The 27982-nt window shown below is 32.6% G+C and overlaps 3 protein-coding genes across 4 annotated transcripts; all 3 read left to right on the forward strand.

The window, feature by feature from the left end:
* Positions 1 to 1516: 1516 nt before the first annotated feature.
* On the forward strand, positions 1517 to 12471 carry LOC142240650 (uncharacterized). 2 transcript variants are annotated; one of them, XM_075312358.1, is made up of 3 exons: positions 1517 to 1745; positions 11537 to 11931; positions 11990 to 12471. In XM_075312358.1, exons 1-3 carry the CDS (start codon positions 1722 to 1724, stop codon positions 12000 to 12002), a joined length of 432 nt encoding a protein of 143 aa, XP_075168473.1. In that variant the 5' UTR covers positions 1517 to 1721; the 3' UTR covers positions 12003 to 12471. The 2 variants fall into 2 exon arrangements, with proteins under 2 accessions (XP_075168473.1, XP_075168472.1); XM_075312357.1 differs by having other exon boundaries at positions 1576 to 1745; positions 11537 to 12339.
* Positions 12472 to 14614: 2143 nt separating this feature from the next.
* LOC142240091 (uncharacterized) lies at positions 14615 to 15802 on the forward strand. Its single transcript, XM_075311809.1, has one exon. The coding sequence runs from the start codon at positions 14615 to 14617 to the stop codon at positions 15800 to 15802; it is 1188 nt and encodes a 395-aa protein (XP_075167924.1).
* A 1185-nt stretch (positions 15803 to 16987) lies between these two features.
* LOC142240092 (uncharacterized) lies at positions 16988 to 18772 on the forward strand. Its single transcript, XM_075311810.1, has one exon. The coding sequence runs from the start codon at positions 16988 to 16990 to the stop codon at positions 18770 to 18772; it is 1785 nt and encodes a 594-aa protein (XP_075167925.1).
* The last annotated feature ends 9210 nt before the right edge of the window (positions 18773 to 27982 follow it).

Raw genomic sequence — 27982 nt, forward strand, 5'->3', positions numbered from 1 at the left:
AATAATTGATTGGTATGCAAAATTCAAGCGTGGTGAAATGAGCACGGAGGACGGTGAATGCAGTGGAAGCCCGAAAGAAGTGGTTACCGACGAAAACATCAGAAAAAAAATCCACAAAATGGTTTTGAATGACCGTAAAATGAAGTTGATCGAGATAGCAGAGGCCTTAAAGATATCAAAGGAACGTGTTGGTCATATCATTCATCAATATTTGGATATGCGGAAGCTCTGTGCAAAATGGGTACCGCGCGAGCTCACATTTGACCAAAAACAACAACGTGTTGATGATTCTGAGCGGTGTTTGCAGCTGTTAACTCGTAATACACCCGAGTTTTTCCGTCGATATGTGACAATGAATGAAACATGGCTCCATCACTACACTCCTGAGTCCAATCGACAGTCGGCTGAGTGGACAGCGACCGGTGAACCGTCTCCGAAGCGTGGAAAGACTCAAAAGTCCGCTGGCAAAGTAATGGCCTCTGTTTTTTGGGATACGCATGGAATAATTTTTATCGATTATCTTGAGAAGGGAAAAACCATTAACAGTGACTATTATATGGCGTTATTGGAGCGTTTGAAGGTCGAAATCGCGGCAAAACGGCCCCATATGAAGAAGAAAAAAGTGGAACCACACCAAGAAAACCCACCGTGCCACAAGTCATTGAGAACGATGGCAAAAATTCATGAATTGGGCTTCGAATTGCTTTCCCACCCACCGTATTCTCCAGATCTGGCCCCCAGCGACTTTTTCTTGTTCTCAGACCTCAAAAGGATGCTCGCAGGGAAAAAATTTGGCTGCAATGAAGAGGTGATTACCGAAACTGAGGCCTATTTTGAGGCAAAACCGAAGGAGTACTACCAAAATGGTATCAAAAAATTGGAAGGTCGTTATAATCGTTGTATCGCAAGGGAACTATGTTGAATAACGAATTTTGACAAAAAAAATGTGGTTTTCTTTGTTAGACCGGGGACTTATCAGCCAACCTGTTATTTTACAGCAAAGTTTTTAATTTTTCGCCTATTCTTACATTTTTCTAAAATTTTGAGTATTTTCTGTAGCTCAATCTAAAGAATTGTTTGTGAAGGGTATTTGGACTTCGATTCAGCATGAGTTTAGTTTGACATCGTGTTGGTGTTTTTACAATATTAATATTGATAGTTTTCGATGGATAATTTCTAATGTGGTATTTCGATGTTAAGAAGAAAAGAATCCCTCTTAAAAAAAAAAAAAAACAAACACACATGTATATACAATAACAAAACAAAAAACTCCGCAAAAAAAACCCATAGGAACTATTCAAAAATTGTGGTCAAATACAATAACAATAATAGGAGGAGAAAAAAATGATCTTAGACAGAAATCTTTTTATTTGTCATCATCAGAAAAACAAATAAACCTAAAAACAAACAACAACGGCGACACTACGGCGGCGTCGTTCACACAGATCAAAAACGGCACGGCACATAAAACTTTATACAGTCACTCGCAATCCGATCAGTCTTAAGTTAACATTTCTCTATTGACGTTGGGTGCTGCTTCTAGTGGGGTTTGCAAAATAATTAACGGATTTTCCAGAAACCAAGGGATTTTACAAAAACGTCATAGTTAACATTTTTTTTTTCAATAGTGAAAAAATAAAAAAAAAATATTCCGACAATAAAAAAACGATTTAAATATAAAAATAATTTTTTGAATTATTCTACAAGAAAAAACTATCACCATGCTAAGCTGTCGAAAATTACTGGTGAGCTCATAAGAACAATAAAAAAACACAAAAACAATTGAACCAAAACATTTTGTCATTAAATAAAAAAAATGAAATAATTCATGCTAATTATGTTTAATGTTAAAACTTGAAGGTGCGTTCGTGTAACTGATTGTAGATCTAAAAGAAACAAAAAAGAACTAATAATGTTGTTGTGGTCGGTGTTATTTCCTCAATTAAAAGGGAATATAAAAAAGAATCTGAACACGGTTGTGATATTCCCAGTTCATATATTTGGCTAATTACAAAACGTTATAGGCTATCTTCCGAGAACTCCACACTTAAAAAATAGAAATGTCTTAACAATGATCGGTATTGGATAATGGACCTAAATAGAATATTTTTGCTCCAAATGCCAAATTATATATCACAAAAGAATTGTGTTTCTGAAAAATTAAAACATGTACACGCAAAAAAACTAGTTCATTCATCCCAAGCAAAACTTAAGACAAACAAATATTGTTTACCATTTGCTTTTCACTATAAGGGAGTTTATTTCGATGTAACGTATAAAATTTTGACGTTGACTCCTTCACAGGATTTGAAAATAATTTAAGAAGTATATACGGCCGTACGTTCGGCCACGCCGAATCTTATGTACCCTCCACCATGGATTGCGTAGAAACTTCTACGAAAGACTGTCATCCTTAAATTTCAACTCACATGGTTGTTAAATATCATATACCACCACCACGTACAAAATTTCAACCAGATCGGATGAATTTTGCTTCTCCAAAAGGCACCGGAGGTCAAATCTGGGAATCGGTTTATATGGGAGCTATATATTATTATGGACAGATAGGAACCAATTCCTGCATGGTTGCTGGATACCCTATACTAACATCACGTACCAAATTTCAACCGAATGCACTATGGGCGGAAATCGCAAAACAGCGGCAAAAAGTCAAATTTTCAAAATGAAAAATTATGGGATATTCCAATTGAAATTACTATAGAACATCTTGGATAGTAAAAATCGAAAGTTAATTTAAAACTTGGCAACCCTGTTCAGGAGAAAAAGGCTGCCAATGTATGCCAGTTGCGTTTAATCAAGGCGAACAAAAATTGACAAATTTCGTGCTTAATTTTTTTCGCAATAAAAGTGAATAAAGAAAACTTTTAAATGTAGATTCTAAGAGAAGGTTTAGTAGTTCAAAATTTTGTAAAGACTTTACAAAATATTTGTGTTTTTGAACTTGAATTTATGGATTCAAAAGTGCGGTTTATATGTGAAAATTGTAACACATACGCGAAGAATAGAACTAGAAATGTTAACGATTGTTAATGAAAACTTTTGCTTATTATTGTTCGTGAGGAAGTATACTTTTAAGCGCTGTAAAGTTTGTCTGCCCAAACTTGCCCATACTAAAATAAATGTAAGGGTTTTATAGTCAAATTTGGGAAAATCGGGCGATACATATATATGGTAGCTATATCTAAATCTGAACTGAATTTGATTAAATTTTGCACACTTTAAGGATACTATAAAAAAATTACTTTGTGTTAAATTTGAAGACAATCGGGTAGTAAATAAGCGCAGTATGGTCTAATTTGTCGAAATCGGGCGATACATATATATGGGGGCTATATGTAACTTTGATCCATTTTTTCCAAATTCAACCGTGTTTGTCCTTTGACCAAGAAAACATGTTGTACCAAATTTTATCAAAATCGGTTAATAATTGCCATCGGAATCCTGCGAACAACAAACACAGAGGGACGGAATTAGAGTTAGATACCGAAGAATGTGATTTTGATTTGATATTTGTTTAATTTTAATTAATAAAATTAATTTAATAAAATGATAATTGGTTTATACTATTTACATCAAGTTCTGGGGATAAAGCGCTTTCTTAATAAGGAAAATAAGCAAATATAAATTAAACTCCATCTAAGAGTATATTCTATAGTACTCCAAGTAGAATTACAATTTCGACCCCTCTATAGTAACGCACCTGGAATAAGGGGGATTGACTCCCTTTTTGTTGGTAACATTTGATTTTGATAAGATATATCGATATACCATGTTTGGCGATACTAGATTGATTGTAAATAATTTTTGCCGCAAATTTTCAATTTCCGCCCATAGTGGAATGGGAAGAATTGTGCTCTTCCAAGGTGCTCCGGAGGTCAAATCTGGGGATCGGTTCATATGGGGACAATATATAATTATAGACCGATATCGACCAATTTTTGCATGGGTGTTTGAGGCCATATATTAATATCACGTACCAAATTTCAGCCGGATCGGATGAAATTTGCTTCTCTTAGAGGCTCCGCAAGCCAAATCGGGGGATCGGTTTATATGGGGGCTATATATAATTATGGACCGATGTGAACCAATTTTTGCATGGTTGTTAGAGACCATATACTAACACCATGTACCACATTTCAGCCGCATCGGATGAAATTTGCTTCTCTTAGAGGCTCCGCAAGCCAAATCGGGGGATCGGTTTATATGGGGGCTATATATAATTATGGACCGATGTGGACCAATTTTTGCATGGTTGTTAGAGACCATATACTAACACCATGTACCAAATTTCAGCCGGATCGGATGAAAATTGTTTCTCTTAGAGGCTCTGCAAGCCAAATCGGGGGATCGGTTTATATGGGGGCTATATATAATTATGGACCGATGTGGCCCATTTGCAATACCATCCGACCTACATCCATAAAAACTACTTGTGCCAAGTTTCAAGTCGATAGCTTGTTTCGTTCGGAAGTTAGCGTGATTTCTACAGACGGACGGACGGACGGACGGACATGCTCAGATCGACTCAGAATTTCACCACGACCCAGAATATATATATACTTTATGGGGTCTTAGAGCAATATTTCGATGTGTTACAAACGGAATGACAAAGTTAATATACTCCCCATCCTATGGAGGAGGGTATAATAAAGACTAACACAATTTTTTTCTGTATTACAAACAACTAAGAAGCAAGTATTCGATTTTATAAATTTTCCAAATTTTACCTATCGTTCAGATGGAACCGTGGATCATATGTATAATTTGCAAGCACTATCCGCTGGACAAAAAGCTTTTATTGTCATCAAAACACAAATATCGCTATAGCCATTAACGCAGAAGTACACATATAGTCAAGAACCTCTACTTACAGACCACATTTTTGGGCACACATAGTCGATGTAAAGAAACTTTATTTGAAGAAAACAACCAACAACTTTGTCTGAGGTTGATAATATAAGTTTATCCGAACGAAATGTCTGTGTTTGTAAAGAATCTTGAATTGTTGGCTATAAGTAAAACATCAATATCGATCGCATTAACAAGCAGCAGTTATGTCGTCGAACATAATTTAACAACTTTTCAGATATGTCTCGAAAAGTTTGACACGGTAATTATCTTACGGATAAACTGTTCATATTGAACGGCCAATTAGTCGAATCGTTTCTTACAAACATATAACTTTTGGAATGGGAAATAATGTAATTTTACATGTATTCCAAAAATTGTGTTAGGTATTGAATAGTATTTGTATTACATTTTTACTATGAAACCTCAAAATGTTTCTTATTTAAGACATAAAGTCAAAATAGAACCGTGCTTGATGTAAACGAAATTGACTGTGGGTTTGGTTTAATATAAACTAAAGCGTTTTCCGCTATTCCAAACATTTTTTTTTTTGGTTAAGAGAATATTAAAACATCATCTTTCCAATAACCATGTGATGTGATACAATGCGAGTCCAACCTAATGTGGTTGGTAGAATTGGAGGCAACCGACTCAAATCGATTATAAATCTATAGATAAAGTATGAAAATACTATTTCGATTACCAAATTTAAATTATACTCCACCGTCGACATGTAATTAATATGAATCATACGCACATATAGCCAAGTCGTACGTCTTTCTTCGATTACTGTTATATATGTTTTTTATTATTATACCCTCCACCATAGGATGGAGGGTATATTAACTTTGTCAAGTATATATATATTCTGGGTCGTGGTGAAATTCTGAGTCGATCTGATCATGTCCGTCCGTCCGTCTGTTGAAATCACGCTAACTTCCGAACGAAACAAGCTATCGACTTGAAACTTGGCACAAGTAGTTGCTATTGATGTAGGTCGGATGGTATTGCAAATGGGCCATATCGGAATACTTTTACGTATAGCCCCCATATATGTTAAATGGACCCCCAGATTTGGCTTGCGGAGCGCCTTAGAGAAGCAAATTTCATCCGATCCGGTTGAAATTTAGTATGTGGTGTTAATATATGGTCTCTAACATTTACGCTAAAATTGGTGCATATAGGACCATCGTAGAGCCCAAATTTTGCTTGCGCATCCTCTTGGAGGAGCAAATTTAATCCGATCCGGTTGAAATTGGGTACGTGGTGTTAGTGTATGATATTTACCACCATGCAAAAATTGGTCCATATAGGTCCATAATTATATATAGCCCCCATATAAACCGATCACCAGATTTGACCTCCGGAACCTCTTGAAGGAGTAACTTTCATCCGACCCGGTTGAAATTCGGTACGTAGTGTTTACATATGGCCTCTAATATCCATGCCTTTTGGAGGAGTTGAAATTTGGTATGTTGTGCAATAATATGGCCGCTAACAATCATGCCAAAAGTGTCCCATATCGGTCTATAGTTATATATTACCCTCAGATAAACCGACCCCTAATCACACAAAAATTGGTCCATTTCAGTTGTATTTAACCCCCACATAAAGCGACCTACATATATCACTTCTGGCTATCTAATTACCACGCAACAGTTCATATCGGTTCGTAATTATTTATATCTATGCGGACTAAGAACGGAATTATATAAGTATTTAATCGGCCTTTTCGGTCCAATATACACCATATGATCCAACTCACAATTTAGAGTACGATGGATGTTAAGAAGCTTTAAGATACCTAGCCATCGGTTGGTATTACCACAACCCAAGTAATTTGATTGTGGATTACAGGCTTTAGTAGAAGCTTCTACGCAATCCATGGTGGAGGGTATATAAGATTCGGCCTGGCCGAACTTACGGCCGTATATACTTGTTATAGATAATTTCGTTGAAATGGAATTTGTATACAAAATTTCATTGAAATGGAATTTTTATTGAAAATTTCATTGAAATAGAATTTTTATAGAAAATTTCATTGAAATGGAATTTTTATAGAAAATTTCATCGAAATGGAATTTTTATAAAAAACTTCATTGAAATGGATTTTTTGTATAAAATTTCATTGAAATGGAATTTTTATAGGAAATTTCATTGAAATGAAATTTTTATAAGAAATTGAAGTGAAATGGAATTTTGATAGAAAATTTCGTTAAAATGGTATTTTTTAGAAAATTTCATTGAAATGGAAATTTTATAGAAAATTTCATTGAAATGAAATTTTTATAGGAAATTCATTGAAATGGAATTTTCATACAAAATTTCATTAAAATGGTATTTTTTAGAAAATTTCATTGAAATGGATTTTTTTTTTGAAAATTTCATTGAAATGGAATTTTTTATATAAAATTTCATTGAAATGAAATTTGTATAGAAAATTTCATTGAAATGGAATTTTTATAGAAAATTTCATTGAAATGAAATTTGTATAGAATATTTCATTGAAATGGATTTTTTATAGAAAATTTCATTGAAATGAATTTTCTATAGAAAAATCCATTGAAATGGAATTTTTATAGAAAATTTCATTGAAATGGAATTTTTAAAGAAAATTTCATTGAAATGAAATTTTTTTATAGAAAATTTCATTGAAATGGAATTTTTTATAGAAAATTTCATTGAAATGGAATGGATTTTCTATAGAAAATTTCATTGAAATGAATTTTCTATAGAAAATTTCATTAAAATGGAATTTTTATAGAAAATTTCATTGAAATGGATTTTTTTTTGAAAATTTCATTGAAATGGAATTTTTTATATAAAATTTCATTGAAATGAAATTTGTATAGAAAATTTCATTGAAATGGAATTTTTATAGAAAATTTCATTGAAATGAAATTTGTATAGAAAATTTCATTGAAATGGATTTTTTATAGAAAATTTCATTGAAATGAATTTTCTATAGAAAAATCCATTGAAATGGAATTTTTATAGAAAATTTCTTTGAAATGGAATTTTTAAAGAAAATTTCATTGAAATGGAATTTTTTATAGAAAATTTCATTGAAATGGAATGGATTTTCTATAGAAAATTTCATTGAAATGAATTTTCTATAGAAAATTTCATTAAAATGGAATTTTTATAGAAAATTTCTTTGAAATGGAATTTTTATAGAAAATTTAATTGAAATGGAATTTTTATAGAAAATTTCATTGAAATGGAATTTTTATAGCAAATTTCATTGAAATGGAATTTTTATAGAAAATTTCATTGAAATGAAATTTGTATAGAAAATTTAATTGAAATGGAAGTTGTATAGAAATTTAATTGAAATGGATTTTTTTTTAGAAAATTTCTTTGAAATGAAATTTGTATAGAAAATTTAATTGAAATGGAATTTTTATAGAAAATTTCATTGAAATGGAATTTTTATAGAAAATTTCATTGAAATGGAATTTTTTATAGAAAATTTCATTAAAATGGAATTTTTATAGAAAACTTCATTAAAATGGAATTTTTATAGAAAATTTCATTGAAATGGAATTTTTATAGAAAATTTCTTTGAAATGGAATTTTTTATAGAAAATTTCACTGAAATTCCATTTCAAAGAAATTTTGTATTAAAATTGCATTTCAATGGAATTTTCTCTAGAAAATTTCATTTAAATGAATTTTCTATAGAAAATTTCATTGAAATGAATTTTCTATAGAAAATTTCATTAAAATGGAATTTTTATAGAAAATTTCTTTGAAATGGAATTTTTTATAGAAAATTTCATTGAAATGGAATTTTTATAGAAAATTTCATTGAAATGGAATTTTTTATAGAAAATTTCATTGAAATGAAATTTGTATAGAAAATTTAATTGAAATGGAATTTGTATGGAAAATTTCATTAAAATGGAATTTTTATAGCAAATTTCATTGAAATGGAATTTTTATAGCAAATTTCATTGAAATGGAATTTTTATAGAAAATTTCATTGAAATGAAATTTGTATAGAAAATTTAATTGAAATGGAAGTTGTATAGAAAATTTAATTGAAATGGATTTTTTTTTAGAAAATTTCTTTGAAATGAAATTTGTATAGAAAATTTAATTGAAATGGAATTTTTATAGAAAATTTCATTGAAATGTAATTTTTATAGAAAATTTCATTGAAATGGAATTTTTATAGAAAATTTCATTGAAATGGAATTTTTTATAGAAAATTTCATTAAAATGAAATTTTTATAGAAAACTTCATTAAAATGGATGGAATTTTTATAGAAAATTTCATTGAAATGGAATTTTTATAGAAAATTTCTTTGAAATGGAATTTTTTATAGAAAATTTCATTGAAATTCCATTTCAAAGAAATTTTGTATTAAAATTGCATTTCAATGGAATTTTCTCTAGAAAATTTCATTTAAATGAATTTTCTATAGAAAATTTGATAGAAATGCATATTTATATAAAAATTTTAATGAAATGGAATTTTTATAGCAAATTTCATTGAAATGGAATTTTTATAGAAAATTTCATTGATATTGAATTTTTATAGAAAATTTCAGGGATTTGTATAGTACATATAGTACACATAGAAAATTTAATTGAAATGGAATTTTTATACAAAATTTCATTTATATGGAATTTTTATAGAAAATTTTATTGAAATGGAATTTTCATAAAAATTTATATTGAAATGGAATTTTTATAGAACATTTAATTGAAATGCAATTTTTATAGAAAATTTCATTGAAATGGAAATTTTTAGAGAATATCTTTAAAAAAAAAATTATAGAAAATTCGACATGGAATTTTTATAGAAAACATCATCGAAATGGAAATTATAGAATTGAAATTGAATTTAAAAAAAAAAAAATGATTGAAATGGAATTTTTGTACACCGAAAAACAAGTAAACTGTTTTTGTTTGTGTTTGAACTAAATTTTGCTACACATTTTGAGATTTCCCCAAAGCGTTGTTAAAACCAGGAAAACTTAATGCCCTGTTGTACTTTTTAACTATAGTTCACGAAATTACATCCTCTAATAGAACTAAAAGTTAAGAAGAAAATCATTGGCGCGAAATCATGACCATTTTAACCACACAGTAGTTCATTCTTACTATTTTTGGGAATCGTACAAAAATTTTCATTTGCTTTAGTTCATATTGAACTTATGTGTACGGTCATTGAACTTTATACTCACGTTTATTTGAGATATACTTAAAAAACGAAATTTTCATTAGGCTGTGGCAAATTTCGCAAAAAGTAATAAAATTTAACTACTAATAATTTTTTTACAATAAAAATAAGTTAAATTTAGCGTTAGTTTAACTACGGAAATTTTTTTCTGTGTAGAATATTTAATTGAAATGGAATTTTTCATTGAAATGGATTTCTAGGAAATTTAAATTTTACTAAAATGGATTTGTTTTAGAAAATTTATTTAAAATATATTTTTTTAGAAAATTTAGTGGAAATTCAGTTTTTATAGAAAGCTTTATTAAAATTGAGATTTAGGAAATTTAATTAAAATTAATTAATTATAAAAAATTTCATTAAAATTGATTTTTTTGAAAATTTCATCAAAATGAAATTTTAATAGAAAATTTCATTGCCATGGACTTTTTTTTCGAATTTGACATAGATCATTTATAGAAAAATCCATTGAAATGGAATTTTTACAAAAAATTTCTTTGAAATTCATTTCTTTTGTTGATTTCAAGAACATTAAGATGTCACCTTTCCACCACCATATGATATGATACCATGTGATTGGTATAACAGGAAATAAACGGCATACATTGACAAAGTATGAAAATACTATTACCCAATATAAATAATACGCCACCATATATATGTAATTGATATGAATCATACGCTCATATGGCAAATGACATATTTATTTTGTAGAGAATTTTTAGAGAAAATTTCATTGAAATGGAATTTTTGTTTAAAAAATTTCATTGAAATGGAATTTTCCGGTTATAATAACATTTTGATTTTGCTTTTGATTTGAATCCAATCTAATTTTTTTTTTTTTTTGAAAAAAAAAACATATATTTTTTTTTTGCAACAGAAATATGTATTTTTACTTAATTAAATTGCTAATTCCGATAATTAATATTTCAATAAAAAAAATTATATATTTTTATTTAAATGTATCTTTATTTTGATTAAAAATTAATTGAATCAATTAATTTTTTATTTGATAACGCTTCAAACTGCAATCTTTAATTGCAAATATTTTGACAATTTTTTTTTTTCTGTGTAGTTGTTGAACAACATTAATATTTTACATATTATTACAATTTAATGCGAACCAATTGGAAATGGAGACTAAGGAATTGTTATTATAAAGCTATTGAAAAGAAAATGCCAGATAGCCATCTTACAAGCCTGACTATACATATGTTTCAGTGTAGGCAAATCCACATTTCCATAGTCTCTAGAAAGATCTGGTTGGGTCTCATATACTAATTTCCTATGAAAATTACATACGATTGATTTGGACGAAAAACCAGCCTGCGTTAATATCAGGCTAACATAAAAATAGCTAAATTAATATTGTTTAAAATTTTATTTCAGTCTTTTTTTTTGAGCCACTGTACTTTATCTGCCCCTACTGATTGCTATAACCAATCAATAACAATAACTAACTTCTTCTATTCGTTACAGCCTTTGCTAATTGTATTTTTCGTTGTGGTGGAATATCACAAGTCATTGGCATTACCGGTAGCTGAAGCTGAAGCAGAACCTGCCAAAAATGATGCGAACAAATTATTGGTAATAACCGAAGATGTTATACCCGATATTGTGGAAATGGATCAAAAGAAAGTTATACGAGTTAATCCCTTAGATTTGCCACCCATCAAAGAGGATCCCAATAAAAAAAGTGAAGATTCTTCACTATATAAAATCCAATCGATTAAACCATATCAGGGAAAAAGGAAATATGCCAATTCACAACATATCCGCAAGCCAGGACAACAGCAACAACAACAACAAGGTGGACTAGCTGAAACGAACAAAGCCGATACACCCATAATTCGTGGAATACCCGCTGATCAAAAGTTTGTAAAACCTAAACATCAGCCCAAAAAGAAACACTTACATTTTCTTTACAATCAGGACGATTTGTTAGGAAATTCAGTGGAGAAGACAATGCGCGTTCACATAGCACCCGGGGCCTATCCTGTTTTCTATGTCTTGGCCAAGACAAATGGGCGTTTTGGTAAATATCCGCTGAAAAGTTTTAGCAATTCAAAAGATTTTCGCAAATATATACAAAAACATAAACTGGAGAATACCCCAGTAATAGAGAAAGCCTATGAAAGTAGATAGATAAACGAATTTAATATGATACAGTGGATACTCTTATAAAATGGCAAAAATATCTTGTGTCTGTGTGTTAATGGGTAAAATTTTTTTATTATCTTTATTTTGGCTGATATCCACTGTATTTTAGTTTCTAAGTTGTATATAAGGAGAAATAGTTTATTTTTTTTTAGTATTTATATTCTTAGTTTGATATTACCAAATAAAAAAAAAAAAAAAAACTAAAATAAAAACAAAAAACGAATGAACAATAAAATCTAATGAAGAACAATTAATATTTCTAGCTGTGTTTTTTCTCTTTCTTTGTAATTTTTTTTTCAAGAGGTTCCTATGGTGAAATTTTACTTGTCTTTTCTGGTTTTCTACGTTGTTTCATAAGTTTTTTTTTGCCTCTTATTTATGTTCTATTAATTAGTGATTTATGTCTTTGTTGATTTTCTTTTCACGCTTAATCGATTATTGAACCTCCTAAGCAGTTCTTTAAGGGTGGAGACGTGATCAAAAGGTGTGACAAAAATAAGCAACGATAAAACGATTTGGAGGGGTTTTTAAGATGAAGAGGGAATTAATTAGCAAAACTTGTAATACCATCAAAAGAGTTCGCCATCAATACCAAGATGTTGTCCTAATTATAATGATAATACTCAATAGCATTGGATGGAGCCTAGAGTGATCAAAACCGGTCGGTCAAAACCGGTAGACTGGTTTTTCGTTTTGCATCGATTGTCGGTTTTTTATAAAATCCCATTTTCGGTGGACCGGTAGAACCGGTGTTTTTATACCCACCACCATAGAATGGTGACGGGGGTATAATAAGTTTGTCATTCCGTTTGTAACACATTGAAATATCGATTTCCGACTATATAAAGTATATATATTCTTGATCAGGGAGAAATTCTAAGACGATATAGCCATGTCCGTATGTCCGTCTGTCTGTCTGTCTGTTGTAATCACGCTACAGTCTTCAATAATAAAGCAATCGTGCTGAAATTTCGCACAAACTCTTTTGTCTGCAGGCAGGTCAAGTTCGAAGATGGGCTATATCGGTCCAAGCTTTGATATAGTCCCCATATAAACCGACCTCCCGCTTTTGGGGTCTTGAGCTTATAAAAACCTTAGTTTCTATCCAATTCTGAAATTGGAAATCTTGAGGTATTTTATGACCACACACAGGTGTGCCAAAAATGGTGAGTATCGATCCAGGTTTTGGTATATCCCCCATATAGACCGATCTCCCGATTTGCGGTCTTGGGCTTATAGAATCCGTAGTTTTTATCCAATTTGCTTGAAATTGGAAATCTAGAGGTATTTTAGAACAATAAAGAGGTGTGCCGAAAATGGTGAGTATCGGTCCATGTTTTGGTATAGCCCCCATATAGACCGATCTCCAGTTTTTACTTCTTGGGCGTCTAAAATCTGTAGTTTTTATCCAATTTGCCTGAAGTTAGAAATCTAGAGGTATTTTGAAACCCTAAAGAGGTATGCTGAAAATGATGAGTATCGGACCATGTTTTTATATAGCCCCCATATAGACCGATCTCTAGATTTTATTCTTGGGCTTATAGAAATCGTAGTTTTTATCCAACTTGCCTCAAATTGGAAATCTAGAGGTAATTTGGACCATAAAAGGTATGCCGAAAATGGTCAGTATAGGTCCATGTTTTGATGTAGCTATCAGATAGCTAGAAACCGTAATTGTTGTCCACTTTGCCTGAAATTTTAGGAATACAAATAGGTGTGCCAGAAATTATTTTATTTTTTAGGCTTCTGGAATCCGTAGTTTTTGTCCATTTTACCTGAAATGAGAAATCTACAGGTATTTTAAGACCTTAAATATGAGAGCCGAAAATGGCGTGTATTGGTCCATATTTTGGTTTATCTCTGAAATAGACCGATGTCCCGATTTTACTTCTTGGGCTTTTAGTTTTTATCAAATTTGCATGAAATTTTTAATCTAGAAGTATTTTAGGAACATAAAGGGGTGTGCCGAAAATGGTGAATATCGGTCCATGTGCACTGATAATGATAATTTCTTGAAACTGAATTATAGTTTCCAGATTTTACTTCTGGTAATCATTTAAATAATGGGGTTAAAAATCTACAGATGTTAGATTTTAAATCAAGGCGTCATTTCATTTTCTTGCACACGATGTTTATGATTCCTCTAAAATTCAAACAAATATGGTTCTTATAAATCGAGAATCTGATCTAGTCTTCATAGGTAAAATCTTTGAATTTATCTTCGGGAAGTGTACTGGTTGAACTGATCTGCTTGTCACCAAATCCTCCTGAAATTTTCACAGGAAACTAAAAGACAGATTAAAAAATGTATCTTTGGACGAAAACGACATACTAGTATCATTTGACGTGGTATCGTTGTTCACCAACATACCTATACACCTAGCGATAAAAAACATAATGACACAATGGAAAAGTTTAGAAACACACACTAAAATACCTAAGACACAATTCTTAAAACTACTTCAATTTTGTTTAAATGACAACAATTATTTTAAGTATGGAGAAATTCTGTACTATCAAACGTATGGCATGCCAATGGGAAACCCATTGTCTCCAACGATCGCCGACATAGTTTTGGATAATATGTTAGCAGAAACTATCAAAGAACTTAGTGAAAGAAACATTACAATAAAGTTTATAACTAAATATGTGGACGATTTATTTGCGGTAATTAAAAAAGAAGATGAAGATATAATACTTGCAACATTCAACAAATACCACAACAAACTTCAATTTACAATAGAAAAAGAAACCAACAACTGCTTGCCTTATTTGGACGTAAAGCTACATAGAAATAACGACAAAATTTCCACAGAATGGTACACAAAATCAATAGCTTCCGGAAGAATAATAAATTTTCATTCTACCCAACCTTTTAAACAAAAGATAAATACTGCAATGAGCCTAATCCAAAAATCAATAAAATTAAGTGATCAACAATTTCAGACAGCCAATTTAAAAAAGGTAGAAAATATTCTTCTTAAAAACTCATTCCCACAATATATTATAAATAACTTAATTAAGAAGTCTACAACACAAACACAAAAATCCCGAAATAATACGGATGATAACAAAACACTTGGCAACACCATGAAATATTATAGCATTTCATATATCCCAAAGCTAACAGAAACAACAATGCTAAAAGATATAGTAGAAGACCAACAAACAACATTCGCTCACAAACCCAACAAAACATTAAGTACGATATTCACCCAAACCAAAACAAAAATAGAGAAAACGCAACAAAGCAATGTTGTATATGAAATCAAGTGCATAGGCAATGATGAACAACCATGCAACAAATACTATGTTGGGACAACTAAACGTAGCTTAGCGACAAGAGTAACAGAACATGAAGCAGACATAAGAAAAGGCAGACATACAACAGCTTTAGCACAACACTGCATTGAGTTGGGACATAAAGCAGACTTTGAGAGTGTCAAAATCTTAGACAAAGAGAGAAAGGAGAATAAACGTTATACTCTAGAGAGTCTAAGAATACAACAAAGAGTTCAATGTGCAATAAACAGAAAAGAAGACAAAGATAACACTAATGCTGCCTATACATTAGCTATTATTTAGTTTACGTCCAATCTTCTATGATCGTAGTCATAAGGAAAAACATCTGTGATATTTTAATTTAGTTTTGTAATTATTTTTGAAATTATTTTAAATATTTGTTTAATGTCGTGGTGTTCCTGTGCCGTTACTTTTTACAATTTAAAATCAATTTTAAAAAATATGACAAAAGACTAAATGTAAGTTTAGAGTTTAGCTTATGATACGCTACATAGAAGTAATTGTATGTTATATTTTTTTTCTGTTTACAATATGGTTGCCAGATTTCAATTAAAAAAAATTCATCCCAGAAGAAGTTGGAAATCACCAACGAAACGTCGGATGTAAATATGAAATAAAGTCTTTTTATTTGCATATTGAGAGACCTTGAAAGCCCATTTTAGAACAGATCTAAAAATAACCAAAAATAAAGAATAAGAAGGTCGTACCAAAAAATTAACAACAAAATAATTATCGGAGGGCCCGCCGAGTGATTGGATTTTGAAATAGGACAGCACAACCATGAAGAACTTTTTTGAACACATCAAAATGAAATACAACACAAATACATGCAAACTACTAAAGGACTTTTGCAGAGACATTAAACGACTCGGAAAGCAATCCGAAAGGTTGAAATATCTTCTAAACTGTAGAAAAAGCGGTTTGATTCCAAATCATATACTTAACTCAACAAAAGCCGTAAACAAACTTTTTGATGCAATTAAAATATCTCCAGAACTTAAAAAGATTGAACAGAAATTTCACGTAAAGATATTGAATTTAGAAATTAAAGAAACTAATTTAACCTTGAAAAGGTTACACAAGCGTATAAAATCACACAAACAAACACTACGATCAACGTTAAATGAGACAGAGTACAAAAATTTCACCAAAAGACAAAATCGAAGATACATAGATATTATACATCGCGTAAAAAAGACACATTCAACAAAGATACAAAATTTGAACAGAAACCAACTTGACAAGTATAATTTTAAATTTAACCCGTCATGGTTTGTAAACAAAACTGACGTGGAATTCGCAGAAAACAGCAAATGGCTTCTTTCGTTGGGATCTAAATTTGCAATCCCTGTAAAAAACGACAACTTCTCAACAATAAACTTAATTGCTGACCTGGAGCAGTGGGTACAAACAATTACTGATGAAAGGGAAAAGGATATAAAAAGGAACAAAATTGCTAATAGGATCATGACCCACAAAAGAACTTCAAGGAATACTCAAAAAGAAAAGTTTATCTTAAACACATTTGAAGAAACAAGCAGATTCTTACGAAAACACAAAGAAATTATTGTGACGAAATCAGACAAAGGAAATAAAACAGTGATAATGTATAAGAAAGATTACGAAGAGAAAATGGAAAAACTATTAGACGACAAGACAACTTATAAGACAATAAGGGAGGATCCTACACAAAAACTTCAAAGGAAAAACAACAAAATAATAACGGATCTTTTCAAGAACGGCTACATCTCTGTGCAAGAAAAGTTTAAGCTGACATCCAATGCAGCGAACGCACCTAGACTATATGGGCTCCCAAAAATACATAAACTGAATATGCCTCTGCGACCAATATCGTCGTCAGTTGAAGTGCCATGTTACAACATGTCCAAGCATGTGGGTTCCATAATTAAAAATCTCATTTCGGAAAAATATAATATAAAAAATTCATATGAACTAAAAGACAGATTAAAAAATGTATCTTTGGACGAAAACGACATACTAGTATCATTTGACGTGGTATCGTTGTTCACCAACATACCTATACACCTAGCGATAAAAAACATAATGACACAATGGAAAAGTTTAGAAACACACACTAAAATACCTAAGACACAATTCTTAAAACTACTTCAATTTTGTTTAAATGACAACAATTATTTTAAGTATGGAGAAATTCTGTACTATCAAACGTATGGCATGCCAATGGGAAACCCATTGTCTCCAACGATCGCCGACATAGTTTTGGATAATATGTTAGCAGAAACTATCAAAGAACTTAGTGAAAGAAACATTACAATAAAGTTTATAACTAAATATGTGGACGATTTATTTGCGGTAATTAAAAAAGAAGATGAAGATATAATACTTGCAACATTCAACAAATACCACAACAAACTTCAATTTACAATAGAAAAAGAAACCAACAACTGCTTGCCTTATTTGGACGTAAAGCTACATAGAAATAACGACAAAATTTCCACAGAATGGTACACAAAATCAATAGCTTCCGGAAGAATAATAAATTTTCATTCTACCCAACCTTTTAAACAAAAGATAAATACTGCAATGAGCCTAATCCAAAAATCAATAAAATTAAGTGATCAACAATTTCAGACAGCCAATTTAAAAAAGGTAGAAAATATTCTTCTTAAAAACTCATTCCCACAATATATTATAAATAACTTAATTAAGAAGTCTACAACACAAACACAAAAATCCCGAAATAATACGGATGATAACAAAACACTTGGCAACACCATGAAATATTATAGCATTTCATATATCCCAAAGCTAACAGAAACAACAATGCTAAAAGATATAGTAGAAGACCAACAAACAACATTCGCTCACAAACCCAACAAAACATTAAGTACGATATTCACCCAAACCAAAACAAAAATAGAGAAAACGCAACAAAGCAATGTTGTATATGAAATCAAGTGCATAGGCAATGATGAACAACCATGCAACAAATACTATGTTGGGACAACTAAACGTAGCTTAGCGACAAGAGTAACAGAACATGAAGCAGACATAAGAAAAGGCAGACATACAACAGCTTTAGCACAACACTGCATTGAGTTGGGACATAAAGCAGACTTTGAGAGTGTCAAAATCTTAGACAAAGAGAGAAAGGAGAATAAACGTTATACTCTAGAGAGTCTAAGAATACAACAAAGAGTTCAATGTGCAATAAACAGAAAAGAAGACAAAGATAACACTAATGCTGCCTATACATTAGCTATTATTTAGTTTACGTCCAATCTTCTATGATCGTAGTCATAAGGAAAAACATCTGTGATATTTTAATTTAGTTTTGTAATTATTTTTGAAATTATTTTAAATATTTGTTTAATGTCGTGGTGTTCCTGTGCCGTTACTTTTTACAATTTAAAATCAATTTTAAAAAATATGACAAAAGACTAAATGTAAGTTTAGAGTTTAGCTTATGATACGCTACATAGAAGTAATTGTATGTTATATTTTTTTTCTGTTTACAATATGGTTGCCAGATTTCAATAAAAAAAAATTCATCCCAGAAGAAGTTGGAAATCACCAACGAAACGTCGGATGTAAATATGAAATAAAGTCTTTTTATTTGCATATTGAGAGACCTTGAAAGCCCATTTTAGAACAGATCTAAAAATAACCAAAAAGAAACTGTAATATTTGATTCATGGTGATGGGTATTTAAGATTCGGCCCGGCCGAACTTACTGCTTTATATACTTGTTAATATCATAAAAACCCTGTGGAGGGTATAATAAGTTAGTGCATATATTTGCAACACCAGGAAGGAGACGAGATAGACACCAGAGAACTGCAACTGATGGCTTTTTATACCCTCCACCATAGGATGGGGGTATATTAACTTTGTCATTCCGTTTGTAACACATCGAAATATTGCTCTAAGACCCCATAAAGTATATATATTCTGGGTCGTGGCGAAATTCTGAGTCGATCTGAGCATGTCAGTGCGTCCGTCCGTCCGTCTGTTGAAATCACGCTAACTTCCGAACTTCCCATATAAACGGACCGCTAAATTTGGTTTGCGAATCCCCTAAGAGAAGCAAATTTCATCTAATCCGGCTGAAATTTGGTACATGGTGTTCATATATGGTCTGTAACAACCACGCAAAAATTGGTCCACATCGGTCCATAATTATATATAGCCCCCATATAAACCGATCACCAGATTTGGCTTGCGGAGCCTCTAAGAAAGAAAATTTCATCCGATCCGGCTGAAATTTGGTACATGGTGTAAGTATATGGTCTCTAACAACTACGCAAAAATTGGTCCACATCGGTGCATAATTATATATAGCCCCCATATAAACCGATCACCAGATTTGACCTCCGGAGCCTCTTGGACGACCAAAATTCATCTGATTCAGTTGATACTTGGTACGTGGTGTTAATATATAGCCTCAAACACTCATGCAAAAATTGGTCGAAATCGGTCCTTAGTTATATATAGCCCCCATATAAACCGATCCCCAGATTTGACCTCCGGAGCCCCTTGGAAGAGCAAAATTCATCCGATTCGGTTGAAATTTGGTACGTGATGTTAGTATATGGTATCCAACAACCATGCAGAAACTGGTTCATATCAGTCCATAATTATATATAGCCCCCATATAAACCGATCCACAGATTTGACCTCCGGTGCCTTTTGGAGTAGCAAAATTAATCCGATCTGGGTGAAATTTGGTACCTGGTGGTAGTATATGATATTTCACAACCGTGCTAAAAGTGGTCCATATCAGTTCATAATCATATATAGCCCCCATATAAACCGATCCCGAGATTTGGTTTTGGAGCTTCTTGGAGGAGCAAATTTCATCCAAGTCAGTTGAAATTTGGTACATTGTGCTAGCATATGACCATTAACAACAATGCCTAACTAAGTCCATATCGGTCTATAGTTATATATAGCCCTCAGTTAAATCGATCCCCAATCACACAAAAATTGGTCCATATCAAGTTCATAACTGTATAGAGCCCCCATATAAGCGACCCCCATATTTCAATTCTGGCTCTCTACGTACCGTGCAAAAGTCCATATCGATTCGTAATTATTTGTAGACTTACCTATACATACCTTTTTTGTCTAATATATACCACGTATGGACTAACTAACAATTTAGAAAACAATGTTAAGAAGTTTTAAGATACCACAACCCAATTAATTCGATTGTGGATGACAGTCTTGCGTAGAAGTTTCTACGTAATCCATGGTGGATGGTACATAAGATTCGGCCTGGCCGAACTGACGGCCGTATATACTTGTTTGTACTAACATAGTGTACCATACCAGGGCATTAACCGACCTAAATTTTAAGTCTATAGATTATAAATTTTGTTCAGATGGAGTCAGATTTAAATGTATGTATTTGGGACAAAAACCTTTATATATAGCACCCAACACATTTGACGGATTTGATTAATGTTACATGTTGGATCTACAAAGTGGTGCAGGGTATAATATAGTCGCCCCAGACTTTCCTTACTTGTTAATAATGGACTTAATATTAGTGGCGTACTAACTCCGCAGATATAAAATCACATATCGCTCCTAAGATCTGGCATCTCTGTTCAGATTGATATAGAGCTCCCTTTATCTCCTAAACCTATTTCAATGATACCCCACAAATGCTTATCTTTACTACCCACCAAAAAAACGTCGCCAAAAAAGTAGTGAAAGTGTTATTTTGGATCATTCGGAAGTGGTGCAAAATTAGCTCTGAAGCGATGAATTTAACATGAATCTCATGTACCCTCCACCATGGATTGAATATGGGGGCTATACGCAAACCGACCTACATCAATAACAACTACTTGTGCCAAGTTTCAAGTCGATAGCTTGTTTCGTTCGGAAGTTAGCGTGATTTCAACAGACGGACGGATATGCTTAGAGCGACTCAGAATTTCACCAAGACCCAGAATATATATACTTTATGGGGTCTTAGAGCTCTATTTCGATGTGTTATAAACGGAATGACAAAGTTAATATACCCCCATCCTATGGTGGAGGGTATAAAAAAACTGCGAAACAACAAATACATGGACAGACGGACGGATAAATTCAGCGCCACCGTACTCGGCAAGCGTCAACCAAGAATGACTTGAAAAGGGGTTTCCTTGCTTTATTTCTACTCCAAATGGCTACCAAAACCTCCGGATCTCAATCCGTTGACCTTTTGGGGAGTACTGGTCTATCCAGGATATCTCCAAAAATATGGAGAGTCAAAAAGTGAAATGTTACATATTCGACATTACGAAACTTTGTCAAAATGCAATCTGGGAACGCGGACGCGACTTGCACTGATGAGATGTTCTGTGTAGAACACCAGTGTAACGATGTTCTGTATAGCTCATATTAAGTGCTAAAAGAAAACAGTGTCGATCATCTCAAGATTGCGCTTCGCTGGGAATTCTGAAAATATATATGATTGAAGCCGAATATATTTGGGAGTATATGTTAGAGAGGCATTTTTTATTAGAAAACACTCAAATGGGAAGTCTTACTTCATCCCCCCCTATAGCCACTCGATTCCGATCGATTACCCATGACCTGACTGATCAGTATTTTCCTTCTTATGAAGAAGCTAAGCTTTTAGGCGGATTATGTCAAAGACCAGTCGTATTTTCGCCGCGGTATTCCTATGTTGCCAGACATATGGGAAAAGCAGTGACTGGCAATGTTTAGATTGATTTGTCTGTTACATTTTTTTCGTTTATAATTCTCAAGCAAATTGAAATAATCTCGTATTTTTAATGTGCGCTCCCAGTTGGTAATTAAAATAAAAAAAAAAATTGTTAAGTACAATTTGTTGGTTCCGTTGGATACAATTAAAAACATTGACTTTTCCTTTCAATGTCCACACCGCTTTATAAAAAGATAAAATATCAGAGATTCTATTAGAATTGCCCTCGTAGACTATTAGTTTTAGTTTCGCATATGTTCAACATGAAATTGAATACAGATTATAGCATTAGGTCGAGCTTACGTTGTTGAACACAAATTGTTAATATATTTGAGAATACCATTAAGTATTTAAGCAACCAAAAAAAAAAAAAAAAACGATTCTCCACTCAAACTCATACCACAAACATCTTGATTACAGATGATAAAATTGTTTTCAATCAAAATGATTCATGTGTTAACAATATGTTAATAGGATTTCATTGTTATCAATGGAACAGTGATTCGGTGGTCAAAGTAAAATCATGTTATTCATATTGCACAGATCTATTATAAGATTTTATTTTTATCTCAATGTCATGAGATTTCACATAGAAATTACCAGCTGACTTTGAATTTTCTATGAAAATTGAGGGTTGTTAACACACGGCGGTAGCGGCTGAGATAGGTGAGATATAACAATTTATTGAGTTAAATTAATTAAAATAAAAAAGGGGAAAAAATTATATAAAAAAGAAGCATAGAGATTTACACAAAAAAAAAATGAATTTATAAATTTTTAAACATATATGAACTTTTCCATAAAATAGATGTACATTTATGTAATTTATTTTTTCGTAAATACATGTTATTAAATTAAAAAATGTGTATTAATGTGCCTGGACTCTTTCATATAATTAATGAAACTTTACATAATACGAGTATATCCAAAAATATTGGTTTTGTCTTAGCGGCCATCGACTGCCGCAAATCTCTCAATGAGATGGCTGAGCAGCACAATATTCACCTAATATGGGTGCCTGGCCACAGGAACATACCGGGGAACTGCGAAGCAGATGAGCTAGCAAGGCTAGGAACTACCTTACATATTCCAGGGGAACTAGAATCTGTTGGTATGCCTCTGGCTACCTGCAAGCTCTTACTGCGTGAAAAGGCTGTCATGACGGCAAATGTTCGATGGGAGAATTGTAAGGGTTGTAACGACACCAAACAAATATGGCCCCATTTAAACTTAAACCGCACACTAGATATGCTAGTGTTCTCGAGACGCCAGATATCACTCCTGATATCTGCTATAACGGGTCGCAGCCTGATAGGCGATTTTGCATAAACTATTGGTGCGAAGTATAATGACTATTGTATAAGCTGTCATGATGCGGAGGAAAAGGAATCAATAAATCACCTCTTGTGTGAGTGTCCAGCATTTTGTGTAAGGCGTAAGCAAATTTTAGGGGCATATAGCTTCAGATTACTAGCGGACCTGGAAAACGTTAACTTAAGCAGTCTGCTAATGTTTTTGGAACAATCTGGTTGGTTCAACAGAAGAAAATAATCGAGAAGGTTCAACGGTTAAAACTAGAAGTGCCCATATGTAATAGGTACTTTTAGTTAATGTGGTATCACAATGGACTGAATAGTCTAAGTGAGCCTGAATCTTAATCGGGCTGCCACTTTAACCTAACTTAACCTAACCTAGCGTGAGAGAGTCACAACATAGAGTTACTCTCATATGTATATAATACAAGGATATAATACGAGATAAAAAAAAAAAAACAAGTATATACGGCCGTAAGTTCGGCCAGGCCGAATCTTATGTACCCTCCACCATGGATTGCGTAGAAACTTCTACGAAAGATTGTCATCCACATTCGAAATACTTGGGTTGTGGTATCTTAAAACTTCTTAACATCGTTTTCTAAATTGTGAGTTAGTCTATATGTGGTATATATGGGGGCTATATACAATTAACATATGAACTTGATATGGACCAATTTTTGTGTGATTAGGGATCGATTTATCTGAGGGCTATATATAACTATAGACCGATATGGACCTAGTTAGGCATGGTTGTTAACGTCCATATACTAGCACAATGTACCAAATTTCAACTGACTCGGATGAAATTTGCTCCTCCAAGACGCTCCAAAACCAAATCTCGGGATCGGTTTATATGGGGGCTATATATGATTATGGATTGATATGGACCACTTTTGGCATGGCTGGTAAATATCATACTATCACCACGTACCAAATTTCAACCAGATCGGATGAATTTTGCTTCTCCAAAAGGCACCGGAGGTCAAATCTGGGGATCGGTTTATATGGGGGCTATATATAATTATGGACTGATATGAACAAATTCCTGCATGGTTGTTGGATATCATATACTAACATCACGTACCAAATTTCAACCGAATCGAATGAATTTTGCTTCTCCAAAAGGCACCGGAGGTCAAATCTGGGGATCGGTTTATATAGTAGCTATATATAATTATGGGCCGATTTCGAGCAATTTTTGCATGGGTGTTTGAGGCCACATATTAACACCACGTACCAAATTTCAACTGAATTAAATGAATTTTGGTCTTCCAAGAGGTTCCTGAGGTCAACTCCGGTAATCTGTTTATATGGGGGCTATATATATAATTATGGACCTATGTGGACCATTTTTGCGTGGTTGTTGGATACCATATACTAACACCATGTACCAAATTTCAGCCGGATCAGATGAAATTTGCTTCTGTTAGAGGGTCCGCAACCCAAATCGGGGGATCGGTTTATATGGGGGCAATATATAATTATTGGCCGATGTGGACCAATTTTTGCATAGTTGTTAGGGACCATATACTTACACCATGTACCAAATTTCAGCCGGATCGGATGAAATTTGCTTCTCTTAGAGTCCTCGCAAGCCAAATTTGGGGGTCCGTTTATATGGGGGATATACGTAAAAGTGGACCGATATGGCCCATTTGCAATACCATTCGACCTTCATCAATAGCAACTACTTGTGCCAAGTTTCAAGTCGATAGCTTGTTTCGTTCGGAAGTTAGCGTGATTTCAACGGACGAACGGACGGACGGACAGGCTCAGACCGACTCAGAATTTCACCACGATCCAGAATATATATACTTTATGGGGCCTTAAAGCAATATTTCCATGTGTTACAAACGGAATGAAAAAGTTTATATACCCTATCCATCCTATGGTGGAGGGTATAATAATATACCCCCATCCTATGGTGGAGGGTATAAAAACGAAGTTAATTCATGACAACCCCAGAAAAAAATCACAATGTCAAAAACCCCTATATTTTTATACGAAAAATTTATGTTTGCCATAAATATGCGTTCTAAAACCAAAACGAGTTCAATTTGTGACAACCCTCAAAAAATCCAAACTTCAATGAAAACCCTCAAACTTCAATGAAAATCCTCTTAGAGCCAAAATGAGGTTACTCAAACTTTCGAATGAAATCCTCAACAACTTATTTTGGTCATATCTCCTTAAATATGAGTCCTAAAGCAAAAAAGTAGGTGACCAGCCCCAAAACTAAAAAATCGATAGAAATACTCAAAAATTCAAATGTTTATATGAAAAATTTATTTTGACAATCAATTTTTAAATGTCATATACCCTAAAGAAGGTTAATCCCTTATCATCCAAAAAAAAAAAAAAAAACTCAAAATATAGATGAAAAATCAGTTTGGTCATATCTCCTGAAATCCTCGAGCCAAAAGGATGGTAATTCGTGACTAGCCTTAACAAAATTAAATATTCTGTGGAAATCCTAAAAAATACCACAAAGAACTATAATTCCTTACCACCAAAAAAATTGAGAATTTCATTTATTAGAAACGCTCATCACCAGTTCTCTTACCTTGTCATATCCATTCGATTCACAACTCTTTCGACGCACAGACGAAAGCTTCCAGTGAATTTATGTCTTTTATATTTTTTGTTTCCATTACATCCATCATTTATTCTCATGCAAACCACTGTTCACCATATAAACGGTGTTAAATGATGGGATTTGCATACATTTGTTTTTGTTGTTGTAGTTTTTATTGAATTTCATTATTGAAGCTATTGAAGTTGATGTTTGTACGAGGTATTATTTTAAGTACAATTAAATTTATTTAAACATTCATATTGACAGAGATAGACACATCATACAGCCATTCATTCATTCATTCATCTATCCATCGATCAGATTCATCCTATGAAGTACTTAATGAATAATTGATTTTGTTTTTTTTTATTTCCACGATTATTGCAAAAGGGGGTGGAAACCCATCTGCAAAAATAGATACTGACTGACTGACTGACTGAGTGTATTTTGGTTGGGTGTTGGACATTCGGAGACCACTATTCTTAAATATTGAAAATAATTATTTTCACAACTACAACTACAAGGAAAACATCAACACCGATAGTAATCATGATAATTATGATGATAGTAGCTATAAACAATAACAAATTCGTCATTTCATTAGCGATTATAGTAATTTGGTTGTTATTTGTCGATACTTACATATTTCTACAAATATTTGTCTATCATTAAATAATTGACGTTCGAAATGTACAAATATTTGCCACATAATTTCTCATTACTTAATAACAAGTAGCAAAAAACAAATGAACAGTGGTATCCAAAGTCAATGTAGCGAAATTAATTTCTATAATTTTTATGTCGTGAGGTCAAAAATTACATGTCCTTAAAAGGGGAATGCGATTTGAGTTTAAAACAAGTATATACGGCCGGAAGTTTGGCCAGGTCGAATCTTATGTACCCTCCACCATGGATTGTGTAGAAACTTCTACCAAAGATTGTCATCCACAATCGAATTACTTGGGTTGTGGTATCTTAAAATCGTTTAAATCGTTTTCTAAATTGTGGTATATATTGGAGAAAAATGGTATGTATAGGTAAGTCTACGAATTACGAACAGTTACGAATCGACTTTTGCACGGTACGTAGAGAGCCAGAATTGAAATATGGGGGTCGTTTATATGGGGGCTATATACAATTATGAACTTGATATGGACCAATATTTGTGTGATTGGGGATCGATTTATCTGAGGGCTATATATAACTATACACCGATATGGACCTAGTTAGGCATGGTTGTTAACGGTCATATACTAGCACAATGTACCAAATTTCCACTGACTCGGATGACATTTTTGGCATGGTTGTTAACATAAATATCATATACTACCACCACGTACCAAATTTCAAACAGATCGGATAAATTTTACTTATGCAAAAGGCACCGGAGGTCAAATCTGGGGATCGGTTTATATGGGGGCTATACACTCATAGAAAAAATCATACACGGCGTGCTCATTTCAAAACGATTCGTTCATGAAAGTGAATCAACACACATGTGGTGTCAAACGGAGAACATGCGGTGTCAATCTGACAACGATGAAATTACACCATCTGTTGTCGAAATAACAACCAGCGTTCACGATCTGAAAACATTATGGTTACGAATTTATAAACAAAATTAAAAGAAAAATCCGTTACCGTGACTCGAACCTGTGTTTTCTGCACCATACGCGTTAACAGTCGCCTTAGCACATTGCACCACCGAGGGACTTGCCATAATAACGTCTAACGATAATTTTAAGGCTTTTCATGACCAAAGAAAAACGAATGCCGTTCATGAAATCGTGAACGCCTGTGGACGAAATTGTGAACATTCCGTTTTGGTTTTTTGTGAACGTTTCCGTTTCATTTTGTCACCGCCC

This window comes from Haematobia irritans, chromosome 5 (genome assembly GCF_050003625.1).
Source record: "Haematobia irritans isolate KBUSLIRL chromosome 5, ASM5000362v1, whole genome shotgun sequence".
Classification (NCBI taxonomy): domain Eukaryota; kingdom Metazoa; phylum Arthropoda; class Insecta; order Diptera; family Muscidae; genus Haematobia; species Haematobia irritans.